Source organism: Hylobates moloch, unplaced genomic scaffold, assembly GCF_009828535.3.
Source record: "Hylobates moloch isolate HMO894 unplaced genomic scaffold, HMol_V3 SCAFFOLD_29, whole genome shotgun sequence".
NCBI lineage: Eukaryota > Metazoa > Chordata > Mammalia > Primates > Hylobatidae > Hylobates > Hylobates moloch.
Genome location: NW_026652304.1, coordinates 2543503 through 2567545, shown reverse-complemented (window position 1 = coordinate 2567545; position 24043 = coordinate 2543503). Strand labels below are relative to the sequence as shown.

Sequence of the window (24043 nt, the reverse complement as noted above, 5' to 3'; positions counted from 1 at the left end):
TATATATTAGACGGGCCGGGCGTGGTGGCTCATGCCTGTAATCCCAGCACTTTGGGAGGCCGAGGCAGGCGGATCATGAGGTCAGGAGATCGAGACCATCCTGGCTAACACACGGTGAAACCCCATCTCTACTAAAAATACAAAAAGTTAGCTGGGCGTGGTGGCGGGTGCCTGTAGTCCCAGCTACGTGGGAGGCTGAGGCAGGAGAATCGCTTGAACCCGGGAGGTGGAGCTTGCAGTGAGCCGAGATCACGCCACTGCAGTCCAGCCTGGGTGACAGAGTGAGACTCCGTCTCAAAAAAATTAAAAATAAAAATAAATATATATATTATATATACACATTAGATAAGCACATTGCTTATATAGGAATCAAAAATTACTTGTGAGTAATTTTTATTTATGTAATTTAATAATTACATAAAAATTATTTGCAGAGATTACGTCTGGAAGCAGTATTAGAAGTGGAGGACTTTTTTCTTCCATGTTGAAAATATTTTAAGTAAATTTTTAAAAACGAATAGAAATTTAATCAGGAACAGGCTTTCTACCATTAAAAAATTTATAGTCTTCTTTACAAAAGAAGAGAAGTAATTGTACTTGTTCAGTCATTCAAGGCCACTGAAATAATTGGCATAGCTTGAGCTGTGTAGTACTGTCACAATATGCAAACACAGTGTGGTAATTTTTATAGTAATTGAACATGACTTAACATCTTAGTCATAAGTTAGGAATTTATTCTGTTCGTTCTTTTGATGTGAAAAGTAAAGAAAGCAAAACATTTTTTGGCCGGGCGCGTTGTCTTACACCTGTAATCCCAGCACTTTGGGAGGCCGAGATGGGTGGATCACCTGAGGTCAGGAGTTTGAGACCAGCCTGGCCAACATGGCAAAACCCTGTCTCTACTAAAAATTCAAAAATTACCCAGCCGTGGTAGTGGGTGCCTGTAATCCCAGCTATTCGGGAGGCTGAAGCAGGAGAATCACTTGAGGCCAGGAGGCAGAGGTTGCAGTGAGCAGAGATTGTGCTACTACACTTCAGCCTGGGCAAAAGAGCAAGACTCTGTCTCAGAAAAAAACAGTGACTTTGACCTGAATGTCCCAAGGGTCTGCTTTACGTAGTCTGCCCCTCTGCAAGCAGGGACCGGGTCCTGGTCACCTGGTGTCGTTGTAGTAAGCTCTTAGCAGGGACTGGGTCCTGGTCACCTGGCTGTCCTTGTAGTAAGCTCTTAGCAAAGGTTGCTGAGTCGAATGAACTTCACCTTTTCAGTCCTTTCGTACAATAACAGGCACTCACGAGAGTCCACACTATAGGGTTGATCAGCCACCACGAGAGAGAAGTATACTCTAAGAGCACACACTATCAACCCCAGAGTATCCCTGCTGACCAGGAATGCAGTTACAGTGGTGCAGGTTCCCAGCTACCCCAAAGAAATCCCAGGAGATGGAATCTCCTGGGATTTCTTTGGTACTAAGTCAAGCAAATAGAAATTGCAACTGTAGCAGCACAATCTATTTTCATTATATAGTGTGTGTCTCTCTCTCCCCCCATCTCTCTCTCTCTCTCTCCTTTCCCCTCAGTCACTTGACATTGATACTGGGCCGTTTATCCTCATGCATCATCTTAGAGTTACGTTCATATAATTATCAACATGGCCATTTGATATAAACAATTCTGTCCCTCACATCCAAAGAAAAGGGAAGAAACAGAAAAGGCCTAATTTCTGAGCAATTTTTTTGTTGTTTGTTTCCTATTTTCTAATTGTCCTCCATCTTTACTCATCTGTTTTTTTAAATATTAATTTTTTTTGAGACAGGGTCTGGCTCTGTTGCTCAGGCTAGTGTACAGTGGCGCACATGGCTTACTGTAGCCTCGACCTCCTGGGCTTAAGAGATCCTCCCACCTCAGCCTCCTAAGTAACTGGGACCACAGTTGTGCACCACCACACCTGGCTAATTTTTGTTTGTTTTTTGTAGAGATGGGGCTTTGCCATATTGCCCAGGCTGGTCTTGAACTCCTGGGCTCAATCCGTCCTCCCACCTGAGCCTCTCAAAGTGTCAGGATTACAGGCATGAACCACCATGCCTGACCAAAAATACTTTTTTGAGGATCTAATATTGCCAGGCACTGTGTTAACAATTCAGGAAATACTCCTGCTTAATAAATAAAGACTTGAATTTTTTTAGTTACTTCACTGAAAAGAAAATCTTTTTATTTAAATTATATCATCAGCCAGGTGCAATTGCTCACCCCTATAATCCCAGCACTTTGGGAGGCCGAGGCAGATGAATCATTTGAGTCAGGAGTTCAAGACTAGCCTGGCCAACAGGGTGAAACCTTGTCTCTACCAAAAATACAAAAATTAGCCAGGCATGGCGGCGGGCGCCTGTAATCCCAGCGATTTGGGAGGCTGAGGCAGAAGAATCGCTTGAACCCATAAGGCGGAGGCTGCAGTGAGCTGAGATCACGCCACTGCATTCCAGCCTGGGCGACAGAGCCGGAGGCCATCTCAAAAATAAATAAATAAATAAATAAATAAATAAATAAATAAATAAAATTGTGATGTAGTTAACCAGTATAATCTTTTCAGTTATTTTTAAATTTTTGAAACAACATGCTGTGTATCAGCCATCCATCAGAGAAGGAGAGAAATGTGTAGAAGGACTGTCTTCTGCTTCAGATCATGAACTGTAGGAACAAAATAGGTATGTGTAAAAATGCTGCTCTTTTTCTGAACCAAAATAAAATTAGATTTTTGTTGTTGTTGTTGGAAAAGGTAGTAGATTTCAGGAGAAATCAGAAAATAAATTATTTCAGAAACAGAACAAAACTAAGTACAATGATATTTTGGTTAAGAAAATTATGGTTAGAAATTGTGATTCTAACACTTTATGAAACAGAATCTTAATAATTTTTCAACTTATACCAAGGATATTCTTTTATTTTTTTAATGACTAGTTTTAAATATATGACTATTCTCTCTGTACTGATTTTTAATTAATGCTCATAAAGGCTATTGATGGAACTCATTCTTTCTCCAAAATGGAGTTAACCCGAAATCAGTAGAGATTCAGAAGGTTCATTGTAGTTAAAATTAGGGTCATGAAGGGCAAAAGCCCGTGTATTTCAGCCTTTGTAGAAGAATCCATTAATGCAGCATTACAAGTAAGTATAATTTAGTGGCTCCTTAGTTATTTTAAGCAAGAGACCTCCTTAAAGGGCACACAGATAAAGTCAACATAGATCTCCACTGACCCCAGGCGTGTGGCCAGAGGTCAACTCCCAACGGCTGTCTGGGCTCCTTTTTCCCTGCAGTGCTGTATGTCTGGGGGGTGACAATCCTTTGACAACAGTTTTTTTATTGGGAGAAAATTTGTGGGAATGCATAAGGTCTTGCTAACATAATTCCACATTATGCTTGCTCAACAGGAGAAGTTTTAGTTTAAACGTAGACTTATTGGAGATGGCTGTGTATCCACAGGTCAGGGAGTCTCGCGTCTGCAGATTCTTTGTGGTTTCTCGTCTGTTGTCGCTTATCCCAAATAAGTAGCTGCACTTCTTGGAAGAGATGATTGCCTCACTGGAAGGGGTCATGGGAGTCTACTGATTGAACTCATTTTTCTCCCATCTGAAAGAAAGAAAAGTTGAAAACAAGAGGAAAGACATTTCACACTTTCTGGCATTTAATATTCTGGCCAGTTTTTGTTTGTTTCTTTTTTGAGACAGCTTCTCATTCTATTGCCCAGGCTGGAGTGCATTGGTGCACTCTCGGCTCACTGCAACCTCTGCCTCCCGAGTTCAAATGATTCTCCTTCCTCGGCCTCCCAGGTAGCTAAAATGACGGGTGCTCATTACCACACCCAGCTAATTTTTTTTTTTTTGTATTTGTAGAAGAGACAGAGTTTTGCCATGTTGGCCAGGCTGACTTCAAGTGATGCGCCCGCCTCGGCCTCCCAAAATGCTGGGATTACAGGCATGAACCACTGCGCCCGGCCTGGCCAGGTTTAGATCCTGGTTTTGTGATAGAATCAGAATGACTAGAAGATTCATGTTCCGATCCACTGCAGCTAACAAATACAGCTCCAGGAACCGCGCAAATCCTGCACCGCCTTTCATCAGCAGATAGTTAAAGACGGAGAATTGGGTTTTCTTGTTTGTAAAGATAGTGCGTGTAAACAAGCATGCAGTAAATTATGTTATCTGCAGTAGAATCTTCCATTGGTAGCTTTGGTCAGATGGGCTGAAATACACTGCCTTCAGGGTTCTTCTTGGTTTGTCACCGTGAGTAGAGATTTCAATTTACACTGCCTCATCCGTACTGAATTCTGCCCTTGCTGCGAATCATGTCACAGTCTCAGAAGCAGCAGCAGCTGTAGAGTCCAGTGACATCCTTACCAGTAAGATGCCTTTGACCTAGAGAGTTCATTTCAGGGGTGGGGCAGCATCACTGTGGCTAAATATAATTATTCATTTCTTTCTCTTAAACTATAAAATGCTTGTTTTTTCCAAATCCATAGCTATGCACAGATTATAGAGCCATCTTAAAAAGCCTTCTATAGCTGGGTGCAGTGGCTCATGCCTGTAATCCCAGCACTTTGGGAGGCTGAGGTGGGTGGATCACTTGAGGTCAGGAGTTTGAGACCAGCCTGGCCAACATGGTAAAACCCTGTCTCTACCAAAAATACAAAAAATTAGCCAGGCATGGTGGCGGGTGCCTATAATCCCAGCTACTCGGGAGGCTAAGTCAGGAGAATCACTTGAACCCGGGAGGTGGAGATTGCAGTGAGCCGAGATCGTGCCACTGCACTCCAGCCTGGGTGAGAGTGAGACTCTGTCTCAAAAAAAAACCCTCCTATAAATGCCATAAGATGCCCGCAAATGCCATCTCAAAATGCAGTTAGGCAGGAAAATTACCTGGTATGAGTTGTAACCTAGGCAACTGGAAAAAAATACGTGTCCACCAGTTACCCTTGTGTTTGATGTTTCAAGTAGTGGAACAGTAAGTGTGGTTTTCTTTCTGGGGTCTCCCCCATTATATGCACTCACTGTAGTAACCAGAGGAAAATGTTACCTTCCTGCCGGGAACTTTAACTTCAGAGGCTGTGATACCCATCTTCATACCTGAAGTTTTAACATATAGCAAGTCCCCACCTACAAGCAGGTCTTATGTCAAAAGTGTAGTTGCGGTTCATCGTTTGGAACCTGGAATGGATTTTCCCATAGGCGTGTTATGAATGGCAACTGTATTCCAGGCAGCCGCGGAGGCCTTTTTAGCCCATTTATGTACCTGAAGTGCAGTCATGTGCAATTAACAAGACAAGAGCCAGCCATCATCCATCACAATGTTTTATGTGTTCCCCCAGCCTCCCCACTCCCACTCTCAGTCGGCCCAGCCAGGCAGGGAAGGGGGTGTTAATGAGGCCTGCAGGTGCACAGATTTGCTCCCCACCTGCTGCATCTGCAGGGGTTAAACAGGCTTTTCCCTCCCCTTCACTCTCACCATTCCTCCTCTCCCTCTCCCCACCCCCAGTCTCCCTTTCCCTGTGCTGAAGGGGCTGGGCAGTGAAGTGAGGAAGAGTGGCTGGAGCCGTTGGGGGCTGAGGCCACATTGTGCAGTTCACATCAGAACCCCCTGGGGACTTGCTCCAGTTGCAGATTCCAATGCAGCAGGTCTGGGGTGGGCTCTGAAATTCCGAATATCTAACAGGCTCCCAGGTAATGCCCATGCACAGGCCCACAGGCCCCATTTGACTAACAGGAGTCTCTAAACACCATGCAGGGAGGAGAGGCTGGTGAAGAGGGAAACCTCAAGTCACGACTGAAAGGCAGTGGAGGGTGAGAGCTGAGTTCTATTCTCTAGGCCTCAGGGAGGTCCCTTTTACGCTGAGAACTTTTTGCCACGTGGGAAGAAGCAGGCAAACTCTGGATGCCATCAGGTGCTGGCACATTGCAGCCTCATCTCATGCAAGGCGTTCTTGGCCAGGGCCTGTGGAGGTTCTACATGATGTGGCATTAACCCTTGGGAGGGCAGGCACAGTAGAACCCAAGTGTCTTCTCCAAGCGACTGGGTGCAGCATCGCTCCGTGCGACCGTGTGCAGCATCGCCCCACGCGACGGGGTGCAGCATCACCCCACGCGACCGGGTGCAGCATCGCCCCACGCGACCGGGTGCAGCATTGCCCCACGTGACCGGGTGCAGCATCGCCCCATGTGACTGGGTGCAGCATTGCTCCATGTGACTGGGTGCAGCATTGCTCCATGGGCATCATTTGTATGAAACACTCACTATTAAAGCACAGTAGGAAATGCTGAAATGGAAAAGGAACGGGTCATCTGGGAGCCCCAGGATCTAGACCCTGGAGCAGTGTTTCAGGGCCTGAGGATCTGTCAGGGGTGCCAGCATCAGAAGCCCCAGCACACAAGGGGCTTCTGATGCAGGAGGAGAGTGTGCGGTTTGAAGCTCTTTCAACCCAACACAGCAAAGCGGTGAAGAACCAGTTTTCATCCTGTCTCCACCACTAACTAGCCGTGTGTCCTTGAGCTCATACCCTCATGCCTAAATGTCCTCTGTCCTCATCTGTAAAGTAAGGCTAAAATGAGTACCTACCTCATTAGGGTGCTGGGAAGCTCAATGAGATTATTTCTGTAAAACCCTTAGACTGTCCATCCAGTGTCACAAAAGCAGTAGTAGGGGTGGCTGTGGCGGTATGGTAGTGGTGAAATGAGTAATTTGAGATTATAGGCCTAAAGTCAAATTTCTGGTTTTGCAACTTATTACTAGTGTGACCTGGGCAAGTGACTTAGCCTCTCCAAACCTCAGTTTCTTCCCTTGTAAAATGGAAATAATAAAAGTTCCTACCTGCTATATTATTGAAAGGATAAAATGAGGAAAGCACATAGCACAGTGCCCATCACAAAGCAAGCTCTCAGTACATATCAGTTACTGTTGTTGAGAGAGACCAGGGTGATGACTGGCATCTGAACAGGAGTTTTCCAGCTGCGCTCCAGGAGCTGTAGGTTTTACGAAAATGTGTCTTGAGGGTGAGAAGGAGGCCATTATTCACCCTGCCCACACCCGCTGCCCCCTTCAACCTGATGGGCTTGTCTTTGTTGGGGTTCAGCATGAAGATTTTATTGGGAAGAAAAGGTTTGGAAGATCACTGTTTTGTAGTTCGGGTGTGTTGTGGGGCCACAGGGAAGGTGAATGGTCTCAATTTTCAGGAAGTTGACATTTGCCTTTTCTAATTCATTTCCTTAAACAAAAATTGAAATATCAGATGACAAATTTGAAGAGATATATCCCATATAAAACCTAAAGTTATATGAGGCTGTATTGAATGATAGAGTTAATTTGCATCATCAGATGTTGTGGCCACTTTGTAGCATTTGCTAATCTGTAACGCTTGGTTTTCTCCCCCAGATGAGCACCATGCCAGGACTGCCCACCCGGCCCTGCTTTTATGACATAGATCTTGATACCAAAACAGAACAAGTTAAAGGCTTGTTCTAAGTGGACAAGGCTCTCGCAGGACCCGATGCAGGTAGGCTGATGTGCTTCAACTTTTTCTCTCTTTGTTTTTTCCCAGTTTGTATCCTTTTTTTGTCATATGTTTTTTTCTGATACCACAGAAGTGATCTGATAAATCCTTTCCTTCCTTCGTTACTCAAATTCCTACCAAATGATTTTCCGTGACTGGAGTTCACTCCTGGGTGTGGATGTGAGTTAGATGCTCAGATGCTCAGTACACAGCCCTTAGTGTCCTGCGCTCAAGTCCAGTGAAAGCCAAATTATGTCATCCCTGAAGATAGATGTGTTTAGAGCATCTCTGACCATAACAGAACTCTGTAAACTCATTATTTTCCAGGATTAAAACCAGCATCTGTTACAATTTTAAAAGAGTAACTTCCTACCTTCCTGCCACATATCTCTTGGTACAGAGTTAGAATCATGTGAAAGAGGAATCTTGGTGTATCCATTTCCTGGGGCTGCCATGATAAAATATCACAAACTGGGTTGCTTAAAACAGTGGAAAGTTTGAAACAGTTCTGGAGGCTAGAAGTCCAAAGTCAAGGTGTCAGCCAGGCCATACGCCACCTCGAGACTCTGGGTGGAATCTTTGCTGGCCTCTTCCTAGCATCCGGTGGTGGCTGTCACTCCCTGGTGTTCCCACCTTGCAGCTGCATCACTCCCATCTCAGCCTCTGTGGTCCCACCACGTTCTCCCTGTGTCTCTGTCATCACATGATGTTCACCTCTCATAAGGACCCTGGTCCTATTGGATTAGGGCCCACCCTAAGAACCTCCTATTAACTTGATTACTCTGCAAAGACCCTCCTTCCAAATAAGATCACTCTCGGCCGGGCGTGGTGGCTCACGCCTGTAATCCCAGCACTTCGGAGGGCCAAGGTGGGTAGATCACGAAGTCAGGAGTTCAAGACCAGCCTGGCCAAGATGGTGAAACCCTGTCTCTACTAAAAATACGAAAATGAGCTGGGCATGGTGGTGGGCGCCTGTAATCCCAGCTACTCGGGAGGCTGAGGCAGAGAATTGCTTGGACCCAGGAGGCGGAGGTTGCAGTGAGCTGAGATTGCGCCACTGCACTCCAGCCTGGGCGACAGAGTGGGACTCTCCTAAAAAAAAAAAAAAAATCACTCTCACAGGTGCTCAGGGTTAGGACTTAAGCATATCTTTTAGGGGACACAGTTTAACCCAGAACACTGGACTGTGGCACAACAGGTGTGTTCGGCTCTCATGTCCCTGGACAGACACGTAACAATGGGACAGACCATTTAACTAGAGGGCCCCATGGGTCCCAGGAAGGACAGGACAGCAGAAAGCAGGCCACTTGATGACTTTGGGTCGGCAGTCTCAGGTTGGGCTTTGACTTTGAGCTGTCTTAGGCAGCCCAGACCTGGGGACTCTCGGTCTTATTCATGTCCACCCCACAGCACTGCAGCCATACCTGCTGGCTTCTATCCTGACTCCCCATCGTGAAGAAAAATGACCACATTCCTAAACCTCCTCCCTGGGAGACAACTCCTAATCAGAAGTTTGAAAGGCTCAGGGCTGCTTCTCCTAACCTAGGGATCAAACATGTCCTTACCATATTCTAAAGACACATTCCTTCCCCGCAAGCACCCTGCCTCCTTCTCCCAACGGACTCCCGTTCCTGAGCCCAGAACCTCTCCCTCTTGCCAGCATATTCTCGGCCTTTGCAGATGAGCTTCCATGACCTAAAGACACTCTTCTTCAACTGTCTCTGAGTTACGGCTCCAAGCCAGGCATCCAGGATTCTCATTTCATTTGTTTCACTACCAGGAGCCCACTTGAGGACTTGTTGTTGTTGTTTGAGACAGAGTCGCGCTGTGTCACCTAGGCTGGAGTTTAGTGGCGTGATCTCTGCTCACTGCAACCTCCGCCTCCTGAGTTCAAGCAATTCTCTTGCCTCACCCTCCCAAGTAGCTGGGATTACAGGTGTATGCTACCACGCCCCGCTAATTTTTGTATTTATTTATTTATTTATTTGAGACAGAGTCTCACTCTGTTGCCAAGGCTGGAGTGCAGCGCCACTGTGTCAGCTCACTGCAACCTCTGTCTCCTGGGTTCAAGCAGTTCTCCTGCCTCAGCCTCCCGAGCAGTTGGGATTACAGGCGCCCACCACCACGCCCAGCTAGTTTTTATATTTTTAGTAGAGACGGGGTTTCACCATTTTGGCCAGGCTGGTCTCGAACTCCTGACCTCAGGTGATCCACCTGCCTCGGCCTCCCAAAGTGCTGGGATTACAGGTAGGAGCCACCACGCCCAGCCTAATTTTTGTATTTTAATAGAGATGGGGTTTCACCATGTTGGCCAGGCTGGTCTCAAACTCCTGACCTCAAGTGAGCCACCTTGTCTGGCCAAGTTTTTTTGTTAAGCCTTTGTTGCTAAAACACTAAAGACCTAGGCTATGGTGAGAAAGATAAGGGAACCATAAATGAAATTACATTAAAACAAGGTGTGAAATCATTTGTTTTGGGTTGTGGATGTTGTTTGGGGGGTGTTTGCATGTGTTTTTTGCTGAGGAGCGGGAGCTGTGTTAAGTTTGAGCCATAACTGCATCTTGTATCGTTGTCATTTCAGAAAAAAGAAAACTCTAGAAAATGAAGTAAGTAAGGGAGACTAGTTTAACAAAGAAACCCATAAACTCAAGCGTTGATAAAATGTTGTTTCGTCTTTTGGTGTGAGCTTGTGTGTTGCAAATGTCTTGCATTCCCCAGTAAGGCCGTGGGGAAATAATTGCTATTTCCCCAATTGCTAGTTGGCCTAGCAATACCAATTCATCTCTCTTTTTATGTCAGGAACCCATTATGTTACATTTCTGCCATTTGTCATTTTTCTCCAGAATAAGTGTGTTCAATTCTCCCATCTCTCTTGGACAGTATTTTTCCAGCTTTTCGGTGAGTTTTCACATGCTCTCCAAGTAGGTCATATAAGTCCAATTATACCTTAATCACTGTAGTTAGGACTCAGGTAATGCTAAGGGACACATCCTTAGCTTTATTAATGCATACCCTTAAATCTTTTATTACCTACTCCCTAACAAGAATTCCTCTAGATCTTATATACGGGGACTGCAGGGCAGGACACGGTCCTGTGGTAATTACCTCCAATGTATCAGGCATTGTGCTAAGCACTTTGCATGGGTGGTCACAGCACCTCCGGAGCCAAGTGTTGTCCCATAAGGGCCACAAGGCTTCAAGAGGACCGAGCCTACCCTTTGGTCACCGAGGGGTGGCCCTGGTCTGCAAGGCTACAGAGCTGCCTTGCCACCCTGTGGCACTGCCTCTCATTTCATAGCTGGCACATGACATTGTGCTACCCCCATCACATGTCATGCTGGCATCAACCCAGGGAGGTGGATAGTATTTTTGTTGAAGAGCTGCAAGAACTCTGCCCAGAGAAGTCGACAACCTGCTCAAGTTGTGCAGCTAATAACTACAAAAGCCAAGACTCAACTCAGATCTGTTGACTCTCAGTATTACCCCAACCTTTATGCCCCAAACCAAAGGATGCCCTTTTCATTTCAGTCACAGGTAAAATGAACTTTGGCCCATTCCGAAAGATGATACCAGCTATTTGAACAGACAGGTACTTGAGGATAATGGGGTAATTTTTTTAAATAAGTAAAGATAATTGTTTGGGTATTAAAAGCTATGATTTTGTCATAATTCTTTTTAGTCCAAGTATAATAGAGCCAGCTCTTTCCTAATTCTCTAATGGAATGGCATTTCCACTCCCTACCCACCCCCCAATCCACGGCCTCTTTCTTCTTTGTGAATTGCTAAATACTGTTCTGAGCTAGTGGGCAGTGGTTCAAAACCCATCGTTTGACCCTGCTTGAACAATCAAAAACAGATCCAGTGTCCTAAGATAAAACCACTATACAAAGCAAACATTCCCTCTCAGTGGCTCCTCAATGACCCAGCAAGTATTGTCTGTTTCCCGTGCCTCTCACTATAGCCATCAGGGACCACTTCTACTAATAATCAGAGGTCTGTGGCTATTCAAAATGCATAAAATAAAAATGTTAAAGCTTAAGCGACAGTCAGCTTGGACAAACGTGGGCATCCGAAAGGAAATGTCTGGCTTGCTGACGTTGCTCCTTCAGGGATCACAACATAGATGGTGCCATACCCAAGTACTGAGCAGCACACTCATTATTCCCCCAGGAAAGTGTTGAAGGCACGTCCTACTCAGGAAGAAGATTGTACTTGGTTGATGACAACTTTCTGTCCTTCCCTTCCTCACCTTTCTAGCCTGTCTCACCTCCTAGGAAACCGTGTGAAACCAAAGGTGAACATTATATGCCAAAAAAGCACCAGAATTTGAGCTCTCATTGCTCCCTCTTCCCAAGACTTCCCTGTAGTGCCTTCACTATGGTTAGAATAAGGGCATGACTCATTCTTTTGGATGTCACTAAATAGAACTAATTAAAATAGGTTGTTTCTCCCAGTGAAATTGATCCGGCTGTTGAGTCTTTTGTTTAAAGATTATTGGAATGAAGGATTTGATATTTTTCCCCCCTATTCTTTTTTCTCATTCGGAAACTATCATATTTCTGAGCTTTGGCAAGATTCATTCAAATGAACACACAATAAAGTCTGGCAAATTTCCTGAAGAATGCAGGGACTCCCTTACTTCTTGATTCTACTGTGCAAAGTTATGTTGAGTACAGAATCAGATTCACTCCAGTCCTGCTATAAATGTTTGTTATTTACAAAAGAATTGCTTTTTCTTGAATTACATACGCAGAAATAAGTTCAGGATAGAAATTAGTTTCTTTCCTAAACTGGCTTTAGGGCATCAACAGACAAATGGTTAAAGAAAATGTGGTATGTGTAGACAGTGGAATACTATTTAGCCATTAAAAAAGAATGAAATAATGTCATTTACAGCAGCATGGATGGAAGAGGAAGTTATTATGTGAAATAAGCTGGGCACGGAAAGACAAATGCTGCATGTTCTCACTCTCATGTGGAAGCTGAAAAGCTTAGCCTCATAGACAGAATAAATGGTAGACACTAGAGGCTGGGAAGGATGGGTGGCTGGGAGGAGGGTATGAAGAGAGGTTGGTTATGGGTACAAACATACAGTTAGACAGAAGAAATAAGCTCTAATGTTTGATAGAAAACTAGGATGACTATACTCAGCAACAATATTTTGTATACTTCAAAGTAACAGGAAGAGAGTACTTGGAATGATACCAACATACAGTAATGATAAATACTCAAGATAATGGACACCCCAGATACCCTGACTTGATCACTACACATTCTAGGCATGTAATAAACACTCATATACCCCATAAGAATATAAAATACTAGGCCGAGTGTGGTGGCTCATGCCTGTAATCTCAGCAATTTGGGAGTCTGAGGTGGGTGGATCCCTTGAGCCCAGGAATTCGAAACCAGCCTGGGAAACATGGCGAAACCCTGTCTCTACTAAAAATAGAAAAATTAGCCAGGCGTGGTGGCGTGCACCTGTAATCTCAGCTACTCAAGAGGCTGAAGCAGGAGAATCACTTGAACCCAGGAGGTGGAGGCTGCAGTGAGCTGAGATCATGCCACTGCACTCTAGCCTGGGTGACAGAGCAAGACTCGGTCTCAAAAATATATATAATGTATCAATAAAGGGAAAAATGGGCAGAAATTTTCAATGGTATTTAATAACCATAAATTAATCTTGAGTCGGGTTGCTGCCTGCCAGCCCTTCTGTGACCATGATTTGTTCAGTCCCAAGTCACAAACCACAAGGTTACAAAGTGCCCTGGGAGGGCGCCTGAGCTCTGTGGTTTTAGTCTTGAAACTTTATCTTTTCACAGAGCAATTCAAAAATTGCTCATCACCATTGTGTTCCAAGAAAAGAGGCGCCAACGCATCACCCTGAGCCATCCGAGGAGTGCTGTGTGCCTTCTTCCTTTCCGCTTCCAGGCAGGGGCCAAGTAGGATGGAAGCTCCAGCTTTACACTTAAATAATCCTCATCGACATCTAAAAGATAGTGATAATTAAATCTCTCCTATGTTGCTAAATTAAATCTCTCCTAACTAAAATGGAATGTTTTAAAGCTTAGGTAACAATTGTGAAATTCTTAATTCCCCCTAAAAGAAACTTTTTCTGAGCACATTTTGATTTCTTATTCCCATGCCAAAATAGAATGTTTTGTATATGGTATCTTCCAAAATATTTTCCCACTGAGTTAACTTCTGAAATTGCTTCTTCCAATGCATAAGCAATAAACAACAGATTGGTTTTTATATTCTCACCTTAGCTATTGCATTTCTGATTGTTTTCATCTATAATGATACTTTCTATACTTTGGCCAGTCCTTCTGTTTTTCTTAAAATGTGGGACCACAGGCCAGGCACGGTAGCTCACATCTGTAATACCAGCAATTTGGGAGGCCACGGCAGGCGGATCACCTGAGGTCAAGAGTTCAAGACCAGCCTGGCCAACATGGTGAAACCCCATCTCTACTAAAAATACAAAAATCAGTCGGGCATGGTGGCGGGTACCTGTAATCCCAGCTACTTGGGAGGCTGAACCCCGAGAATTGTTTGAACCCAGGAGGCGAAGGTTGCAGTGAGCTGATATCGCATCGCTGCACTCCAGCATGGGCAACAGAGCAAGACTCCATCTCAAAAAAAAAAAAAAAAGTGGGACCACAAACTCTAAGCACCTTTAGACACAAAACCACAGGATACAAATGTAATGTGGCTAATCAGCTGGTCTTCCGCCACACACCTCTGGAGCATGAAAGGCCTTGTCCAGCCTTGCCTTGCCAAGCCAAGGGTCATCTCTAGTCCACTGAGCCCACCCACTACCCTAGCACCCCTCTTGTCCCAAGAGTCATTGACCCTCAGGTCAAGGGATACCAGAGCCACTACAGTGAGGCTGGCCGTGTCTCTGAAATATTTTCTTTTTTTTTTTGCCCTTCTCTCTTCCTCGGCGCTGCCTACGGAGGTGGCAGCCATCTCCTCCTCGGCATCTCAGCCACCCTCAGACCCCTTGTGAAGCCCAAGATTGTCAAAAAAAGAACCAAGAAGTTCATCCGGCACCAGTCAGACCGATATGTCAAAATTAAGCGTAACTGGCGGAAACCCGGAGGCATTGACAGCAGGGTTCGTAGAAGATTCAAGGGCCAAATCTTGATGCCCAACATTGGTTATGGGAGCAACAAAAAAACAAAGCACATGCTGCCCAGTGGCTTCCGGAAGTTCCTGGTCCACAACGTCAAGGAGCTGGAAGTGCTGCTGATGTGCGACAAATCGTACTGTGCCAAGATCGCTCACAACGTTTCCTCCAAGGACCACAAAGCCATCATGGAAAGAGCTGCCCAACTGGCCATCAGAGTCACCAACCCCAATGCCAGGCTGCGCAGCGAAGAAAATGAGTAGACAGCTCATGTGCACGTTTTCTGTTTAAATAAATGTAAAAACGGCCATCTGGCATCTTCCTTAAAAAAAAAAAAAAAAAAAATTTTTTTTTTTTTTTTGAGACGGAGTCTCGCTCTGTCACCCAGGCTGGAGTGCAGTGGCGCGATATCGGCTCACTGCAAGCTCCGCCTCCCAGGTTCACGCCATTCTCCTGCCTCAGCCTCCCGAGTAGCTGGGACTACAGGCGCCGCCACCACACGCGGCTAATTTTTTTGTTTTTTTTTTAGTAGAGACGGGGTTTCACCGTGTTAACCAGGATGGTCTCAATCTCCTGACCTCGTGATCCACCCACTCAGCCTCCCAAAGTGCTGGGATTGTAGGTGTAAGCCACCGCGCCCAGCCTGAAATATTTTATTTTTGTTCATCTTTGTTGTGCTTATAATACTCTTGTTTTCTGCTTATTCCCCTGACTTGAATCAGATGTTAGGGGAGTATTTGAAGCCCCTCGTTCCCTCTCTTCATCAATATCTTCTGTCTAGAAACTAACCAAGCACCCTATCTGGCTCCAGACCACTCAGTGATCTGTGGGAGGCCAACTCGCAGGATTTCAGCAGAGTTTGCACTTCCTTGGCCTAAAAGATAAGTCCTTCCATGTGTAAGTTCAGATGAAAGGCAACATATTGCATTTACATTTTAGAGAGGTGAACACATTTTTTTCTGGGACTTAAGTGTTGTTTTGTTTCTTTTTTTTTTTTTAATGTAGTTTGATTTATTTCTCTTTCTAAGAGATTACAGGATTCAAGAATGGCAACAAATCTTAATAGCCTTTGAGAGAAAGCAGCAAAGCTTTAATACTAAGTTCCAGGACCATGAACTTTCATGTTGTCCTAAATGCATTTTTCAAACATTGCTTTCTGTGCCTACTCTATAAAACCCAAAAATCCAAGGTGACAGGATTCCTTATCTAATATCCTAAACAAGGCTGGGCGTGATGGTTCATACCTGTAATCCCAGCACTTTGGAAGGCCGAGGCAGGCAGATCACTTGAGCCCAGGAGTTCAAGACCAGCCTGGCCAACGTGGTGAAACCTCGTCTTTACTAAAAATACAAAAATTAGCCGGGCATGGTGGTGCACACTTGTAATCCCAGCTACTCGGGAGGCTGTGGCGGGAGGATTGCTTGAACCCGGGAGACGGAGGTTGCAATGAGCCAAGATCTCGCCACTGCACTCCAGCCTGGGCAATAAGTGAGACTCTGTCTCAAAAAATAAAAAAAAATTTTTTAAAATCCTAAATATTCTCATTCCACAGGATCCTGCAAACTGTAGATCCCAAACTTGGAAGTTCTGGGAATTCTGCCAGTATCCCCAAGTAAATCTCTTGGGAAGTTTAGAATGCTGCATGGCGTAGCTATGCCTGCTCTTGCAGAGCGGTGCAGACTGATTCTCCACGTCTGCTAAGTAAAATATTCCAAACACAGATCAGCCTTATCTGGTGAATAGAACCATCGCTCTGCTCTTGAATTTTCTTTTGGCCTCAAACTTCAGAGCTATAACATGTTAACGGTTTAACACCAGAGGAGAAAGCTATTCTTAAACTACACAAACATGGTTTTTTTTTTCTATTTTTCAGACTCCTGAAACAGACTACTCTTTGCCTTTTTGCTGCAGTTGGAGAAGAAACTGAATTTGAAAAATGTTTGTTATGCAGTGCTGGAGACATGGTGAAATAGGCCAAAGATTTCTTCTTCGTTCAAGATGAATTCTGTTCGCAGCGGAGTATGGTGTTCAGCAAAAGGACCTCCACCAAGACTGAAAGAAACTAATTTATTTCTCTTTCTGTGGAGTTTACATTATTTCTACTGCTTACACTTTAGAATGTTTATTTTATGGGGACTAAGGGATTAAAAGAGTGTGAACTAAAAGGTAACATTTTCCACTCTCAAGTTTTCTACTTTGTCTTTGAACTGAAAATGTAACTCCTCATGGGAGGCAGCTAGGAGTGTTACCTGACACCGATTTCCTAGAAAACTGTGAATGCAACCAAGCTTTTTAAACGTGACAAGCAAAGCAATAACAGACGTCGAGAAATACCTGATCAAGTGGGAAATCTTCTGACTGTCGGGGATCTCTAGTAAGATCTCTTGGAATGAAGTGCACTGTGTATCCAAAACGATTTTCCAGCGCCAGTGAAGTTGCTATCTAAAACAAATGGGTTTATGCTAGTTTCTCCCACCAAGGAATGAGTCTCAATGGCCATTAAACTTTCTAAGGCCCACAGGGCTAGGAAAAGTCGCTCTTAAAGGTCAGGTGTTTGGAAAATGTTTTTCCTTTTGCCCAACCCTTAATTAGTAGTAGAGAATGTTCTGTGGCCTATTCCCCTCGCTGGGAGTTCCTGACCCTTCTTTGTTTTCCAATTTTTCCTACAATAATATAAAATTACGTAAAAGTTAAAACAAAACCAAGGATTCAGGAAGAAACAAGCAGTGATTGTCCTCTAGGCAGCGTAAGGAAAATAGTCACCATAAATATCTTAGATGTCCCCCAGGCACATCCTGCAGGATCTTTTCTGCATCCTCTTGTCCTACACCCTCCAGTGACCCTGCTCAGCCATTGCTCAGCCCATAATGCATCTTTATGCACAATTTGTCCCAAAACACTGTTTAGTAACTCAAAAGCCTCCCACTCAAAAGCTGTCCGTCCCAAGAATAATTTCACTTGGCAATTCTGAAGTGTCCTTCCCCATCCCTGCCCTTTATTTGGGAGTACACCTCTCCAAATATACAGTTAGCTGATGTTTTACTGTTTATTTGGAGAGGTGTACTCCCAAATAAAGGGCATACCCCTCTCCCTTTATAGTAAATTTGTAAGCCCTTATAATCTTCAAATAAATGTATACATTGAAAACCCTATATATTCCACTCAGAGAGCTGTCTTTTTTTTTTTTTTTTTTTTTTTTAGATAGGGGCTCAGTCTACTGCCCAGGTGGAGTGCAGTGGTGCAATCATGACCTACTACAGCCTCGACCTCCCAGGCTCAGGTGAAGCCCCCACCTCAGCCTCCTGAGAAGCTGGGACTACAGGCACACACCACCCAGCCCAGCTAATTTTTGTATTTTGGTAGAGACAGGGTTTCACCATGTTACCCAGGCTGGTCTCAAAGTCCAGGGCTCAAGCGATCCGCCCACCTCAGCCTCCCAAAGTGCTGGGATTAGAGGCGTGAGCCACTGTGCCTGGCCGTGAATTGATTTTTAAGCAGTTGCCTTCTGCTACTCATGTTTTTATTCCTTTCCTGTGCATTGAAAGGTTAAGTTTCTATTTTTGAAAACATTTTTAAATAAATATTTTAGGAATCTCTATTCAAAAAGCTTTAGCCTAGGGACTCCTTTCCTTACCTACTTTTACCAGACAACTCCTCAACTCAAAAAGTAAGTAAACATCCTGCACACCAGCGTGGGAGAGTTTTCCACCGCTCACTTTGGAAGGACTATCATCCAGGTGCTAACTGGAAACCGCAAACTGTTTCCCATCGTGTAGACTCATTCGAAGTCCTCTGGGTGTCATAACTCGGGCTCTGATGGATTTGTTTTTTGCTCATTCACTACCCTACTGATGGTAGAGTGTATTTGACTCCATCTGAGTGATATGCAGTCTCCACCAAGAAGAAACGTTAATTAATGGGCTCATCAACTCCTGATGACTTGAGGTATTCCTAGAGAAAAAGAAGTATTATTATGGGGAGTACTGGGAAGAGCCATTTATCAACCATCTCTTCTGAGGCCACAGCATGAGAAAAGAAAAATCGCATAACCTTTGGCATGGTGGGTTTCAGTTAGAAATCTTCCCAAGAAGAGTGGATATTGATTTCTTTCTGCCTTTAATTGAAATGTAAAAAACGAATAGGCCAGAGATGGTGAGTGGCTCTAATTACCCACTGTGGCACACAAATGTGTGATCATGCCCCCTCTCTGCTTGAGGACTAGCAGTAGTGACACCTGCCAAGGTGAAGTCCCAGATCAGAAGAATCCTCTGTGAAAGCTGCCCAAAGAACACACTATAGGTAACTGAGGAAGAGATGCATAGGGACTTGGGAAAATAGCAGCAAGGCAGTGAGCCAACCCATTCATTCATATTCTTTTTTTTTTTTGGTCTTTTTTTTTTTTTTTTTGAGACCGAGTCTTGCTCTGTCGCCCAGGCTGGAATGCAGTGGTATGATCTCGGCTCACTGCAACTTCCACCTCCCGGGTTCAAATGATTCTCCTGCCTCAGCCTCCCAAGTAGCTGGGATTACAGGCATGCACCACCACGCCCAGCTAATGTTTGCATTTTTAGTAGAGACGAGGTTTCGCCATGTTGGCCAGGCTGGTCTCAAACTCCTGGCCTCAAGCCATCCACCCTCCTTGGCCTCCCAAAGTGCTGGGATTACAGGTGTGAGCCACCACTCCCAGCCTCATTAATATTCTTTTTATTCCTCTATTGTCAAGGTTATTTTGTTTAACTAGAGTGTGTATGTTTAATACACTTAAAGCTATAAGGAGTATTTTTCACAATAGATATTTAAAGAGAATCCTAGTTCCCTCCCATCTGATAGTAGCCACGGTTTTGTTTGTTTAACTAGAATGTGCCCAGCCTGTTTTTATCATAATTTACACATGCCCACAAATAAGATTGTGGCATGTGTAAATTATGATAATTTACCTTATATATTCCCAGAAAATCCACATACTACATATTTGTACATTGCTTTTTCATAAATGTGTTCGCACAAGGGAGTAAAAATTCAGTAACAAGTGCATTCTTTTTTTTTTTGGAGAACGAGTCTCGCTCTGTCGCCAGGCTGGAGTGCAGTGTTGCGATCTCGGCTCACTGTAACCTCTGCCTCCCGAGTTCAAGCAGTTCTCTGCCTCAGCCTCCTGAGTAGCTGGGATTACAGGCGCCAGCCACCATGCCCAGCTAATTTTTGTGTTTTTAGTAGAGATGGGGTTTCACCATCTTGGCCAGGCTGGTCTTGAACTCCTGACCTCATGATCCACCCACTTCAGCCTCCCAAAGTGCTGGGATTACAGGCATGAGCCACCACGCCTGGCCAACAAGTGCATTCTTACAGCATTTGTTACAAACCTATAACCCATATCCTCTGAAAAAGTCAAGCATTATGACAAAACCACTGGTCAATCAACAGATCTTCATGTAGCACCATAAACTCTAATGCAGCCATTGACAGACCCAAAACTCTAACAGCTACACTTCAGAACAGCAGAATGGACAAGAATTCAGGGGTCTGAATTTGAATGGGGAAAAAAATGTAACAACTTTATGGCTGTAATGTAGCATTTCCTTCCCTATGAGTGTCAGCAACAAAACACAGCACTATCGACAGTGCTGTGTCTTTTTTGTTTGTTTTGAGATAGGGTCTCATTCTGTCGCCCAGACTGGAGTGCAGTGGCACAATCACAGCTCACTGTAGCCTCCATCTCCCAGGCTCAAGCAATCCTCCCACCTCAGCCTCCCCAGTAGCTGGGACCACAGGCATGCCACCACAAACAGCTAATTTTTATTTTTTGTAGTTACAGAGTCTTGCCACATTGTCCAGGCTGGTTTCGAACTCCTGGGCTCAAGTGATCATCCCACCTCAGCCTCCCAAAGTGTTGGGATTACAAGCATGAGCCACCGTTGTGTGGCTTTTTTTTCTTTCCTAGCCACTAGACCTCCAGGGAAACAGTAGCTATGTCTTTGTCATAGATATTTTAATATTACATGACAGTTTCTACAAATACTCACAATAGCATTTATGCTTCTCACTGCATCAAAATTATAGTAGTTATTAGATATCCCACTGTCTTTGTATCCATGTAAATAAAGCGGCACATACATTGCTATAACCAAATGTGGTACCTTTTCTATACTTTAATAATTGCATTTCAGGCTGGGCACGGTGGCTCATGTCTGTAATCAAGGCGGGTGGATCACTTGAGGTTAGGAGTTCGAGACCAGCCTGGCCAACATGGTGAAATCCCATCTCTACTAAAAATACAAAAATTAGCCGGGCGTGGTGGCACACACCTGTAGTTCCAACTACTCGAGAGGTTGAGGCAGGAGAATCGCTTGAGCCAGGGAGGCGGAGGTGGCAGTGAGCCAAGATCACGCCATTGCACTCCAGCTGTGCAACAAGAGCAAAGCTCCATCTCAAAGAAAGCAACGAGCATTTTACTATCATTGGTTTGTTTTATAATCATAGTGTTTTCATTTAGGCATTTAAAAAATATTATTCTAAGAAGGGGGTCCATGGGCTTCACCAGTTTGTCCAAGGGCATCCGAGGCACATAAAAGGTTAGAATCCCCTGTACTAGATGAGATGCTAACAGCCTAGGTCCTGGTTCTATGGCAGCATTACCTGGTATCCAATGTTGCTACCTCTACATCTGCGCCTGAGTCCGTCCCTACAGGTCCCTGATCCAGGGTGCCTGGTATGCCTATAATAGAGCCTTGGTATGTATGTAATGGTAACACAGGCAGCAACTGTCACCAAAGTTTCTCCAGCCTGATTCAGAGGATGCACAAGAAGCTCTGGACACTGGAGTGCCTAAGCCTTGGTTAGCAACTCCACCCCCGAGCCATCCCCTGAACTCCCACGCCACCCTGCTCTGAGGCCAGGCTTCTGCACATGGTTTTAGATGCTGCCCAGCAATGGAGTTCTCACCTGACCTGGTTCCTCCCTGTAGCTCACACAGGGCCACAGCTTACATATTGGTGGTCAGACGCCATTGCTCACGGTAGATGGGACAGAGCTGAATAGCCAGTGTCCATTCCTGAAAGGCCAGAGTCCAGCTACTTGGCAACTGTGGGTGGAATGCTGCCTACGAGAGCACCATGTCCTAAACATGCACGTACATGACCGTGGAGTCAGCGGATTGTCCAGGGAACTGCAATTGAGAAGTGCTGGGCCTTCCTAAAGGTCTTGGTAAAATAGTTGGTTTCTTGGACAAAAGGCATATCATGAACCACAAAGGATGGGGAAAATACTTCACGAATTGGAGTAGGACCATATAGTTAAGCCTTCAATATGAGTAAGAAAGAATGGATTTCTTTTTCTATTATTATTATTTTTTTTTTTTTTTGAGATGGAGTCTCAGTCTGTCACCCAGGCTGGAGTGCAGTGGCCCGATCTTGGGTCACTGCAACCTCTGCCTCCCAAGTTCAAGCGATTCTCCTGCCTCAGCCTCCCGAGTAGCTGGGATTACAGGCATGTGCCACCACACCCGGCTAATTTTCATATATTTAGTAGAGATGGGGTTTTACCATGTTGGTCAGGCTGGTCTCGAACTCCTGACCTCCGATGATCTGCCTTCCTCTGCCTCCCAGAGTGCTGGGATTACAGGCATGAGCCACTGCACCTGGCCAAAGAATGAAATTCTTAACTGCACCACCCTCCTGTGATCTCAGCCTTGTCAATATAGGTCATCACCTTGGGTATTTTTTATTGTTCTTTTTTGGGGGATGTTGGGGGACCAGGTCTCACTTTGTCACTCAGGCTGGAGTGCAGTGGCATAATCTTGACTCACTGCAACCTCCGCCTCCCAGACTCAAGTGATCCTCCCACTTCAGCCTCCTGAGTAGCTGGGATTACAGGCAGGCACCATCACACCTGGCTAATTTTTTATATTTTTTGTAGAGACAGAGTTTTACCATGCTGCCGAGGCTGGTCTTGAAATCCTCAGCCCAAGCAATCCTCCACCTCTGCCTCCCAAAGTGCTGGGATTACAGGCGTGAGCCACCAATCCAGCCACCCTAGGTATTTTAATCCTTATTCTTTTGTGCTACTTAAGCTCTGGGATAGCAATCTCCCCAGGTCCAAAGTGTGGCCACCTAACTGAGGTGCTTTCTTGTGTCCGAGGCTGTGGGTGCCCTGTTTCGACTATAATGGACAGTTTTCATGAGGCGGCACCTGTAACTGGCCACATCCAGCGTATTCAAGTTAAGCAAAACCATAGGAGCCAGTTGCCCGTAGGAATCCTCTATGGGCAATTAATAGCAGGTCCCCAGGCATTTAGGGTAGTTTTTACTCGTAGGTTTTAGAATTGCAACTTAAAAAAAAAAAAAAAAAGTCCCAGGAGCTGGACATGGTGGCACGTGCCTGTAGTCCCAGCTACCCTGGAGCTGAAGCAGGAGGATCACTTGTGGCCAGGAGTTCAAGGCTCCAGTGAACTGTGATGGTGCCATTGCACTCCAGCCTGGGTAACAGAGCAAGACCCTGTGTCTTAAAACAAATAAAAAACAAACAAACAAAAATGGCCCTGGGATCATCTTCATTAGAATCACCTGAGAAAGTTGTTTACAAAATGCAGCTTCCTGTCTCCATATAGATCTAATCAACTGGACTCTCTGGGGATAATCCTGGGAATCTGTGTTTTAACGAATTCACAAGGTCATTCTTCTGCATACTGAAGTTTAGGAGTTAACCTAAACTCCACTTTTGTGTCACCATTTGCCTGGCACAATGCTAAACACATGCAAGGTGCTAGAGAAATGCTCCTGGAAAGGATGAAGAGATGTTGAGAGCTGTCAACTTTCTGGCCCAGTGTGTCCCACCCACTGCATATTTATGCACCGCCCCGCAACGGCCCCATTAGAGCCCCTTCAATTCCTTGTATTCCTTTGGAGACAAGTCGTTTAAATTTTTTCTCATGGCATTTCTCCCCTACCTTTCTCAGCTAAGGCTTTGCTAGGCTCCCAAGCTCCCCAACTTTAATTCTTACACCAGCTCAGCAACCAGTGTCCTCTTAGGAAGGTGCAATTGGCAGCAGAGGAGGGAAGTGTCATCTGAGCTCAGAAGCTCCCTTTCCAGGATCTTGTCTAATAATCCTTTAAGAGTTGAGTGCCTCCTAGGCCAGGCATCACACTAGGCTCAGTGGATGAAGAAAGATGAACAAGTTTGGGAAGGGGTGCTTCTAAAATGGTCTCAGAACCCACTGAGAGGATCAGTGGGTGGGGGTCGTGGTGGGGGCGGTGAGACTGGGCTGGCAGGAGCTCCTGCAAGCAGCCTGAGGCCAGTCCTGGGGGATGGCTTTTCACCTGCCTGCCAGAGGCCTTGTATCCACGCTTTAATTCTTTTTTTTTTTTTTTTTTTTTTTTTTTTT

The 24043-nt window shown here is 44.9% G+C and overlaps 2 protein-coding genes across 4 annotated transcripts in view; both read left to right on the top strand.

Annotated features, from left to right (window-relative positions):
- LOC116463240 (monofunctional C1-tetrahydrofolate synthase, mitochondrial) overlaps positions 1 to 17654 on the top strand; it is a 237696-nt gene extending 220042 nt beyond the window's left edge. For all 3 annotated transcript variants that reach the window (XM_032146268.2, XM_058434521.1, XM_058434522.1), the window contains 2 exons: positions 7418 to 7538; positions 16541 to 17654. In XM_032146268.2, the coding sequence (XP_032002159.1) occupies positions 7418 to 7507 (90 nt within the window). In that variant the 3' untranslated portion in view covers positions 7508 to 7538; positions 16541 to 17654. The remainder of the gene's footprint in view (positions 1 to 7417; positions 7539 to 16540) is intronic.
- LOC116463207 (large ribosomal subunit protein eL32-like) lies at positions 7533 to 14957 on the top strand. The gene is made up of 2 exons (XM_032754149.2): positions 7533 to 7538; positions 14397 to 14957. Exons 1-2 carry the CDS (start codon positions 7533 to 7535, stop codon positions 14928 to 14930), a joined length of 540 nt encoding a protein of 179 aa, XP_032610040.1. The 3' UTR covers positions 14931 to 14957.
- Positions 17655 to 24043: the final 6389 nt, after the last annotated feature.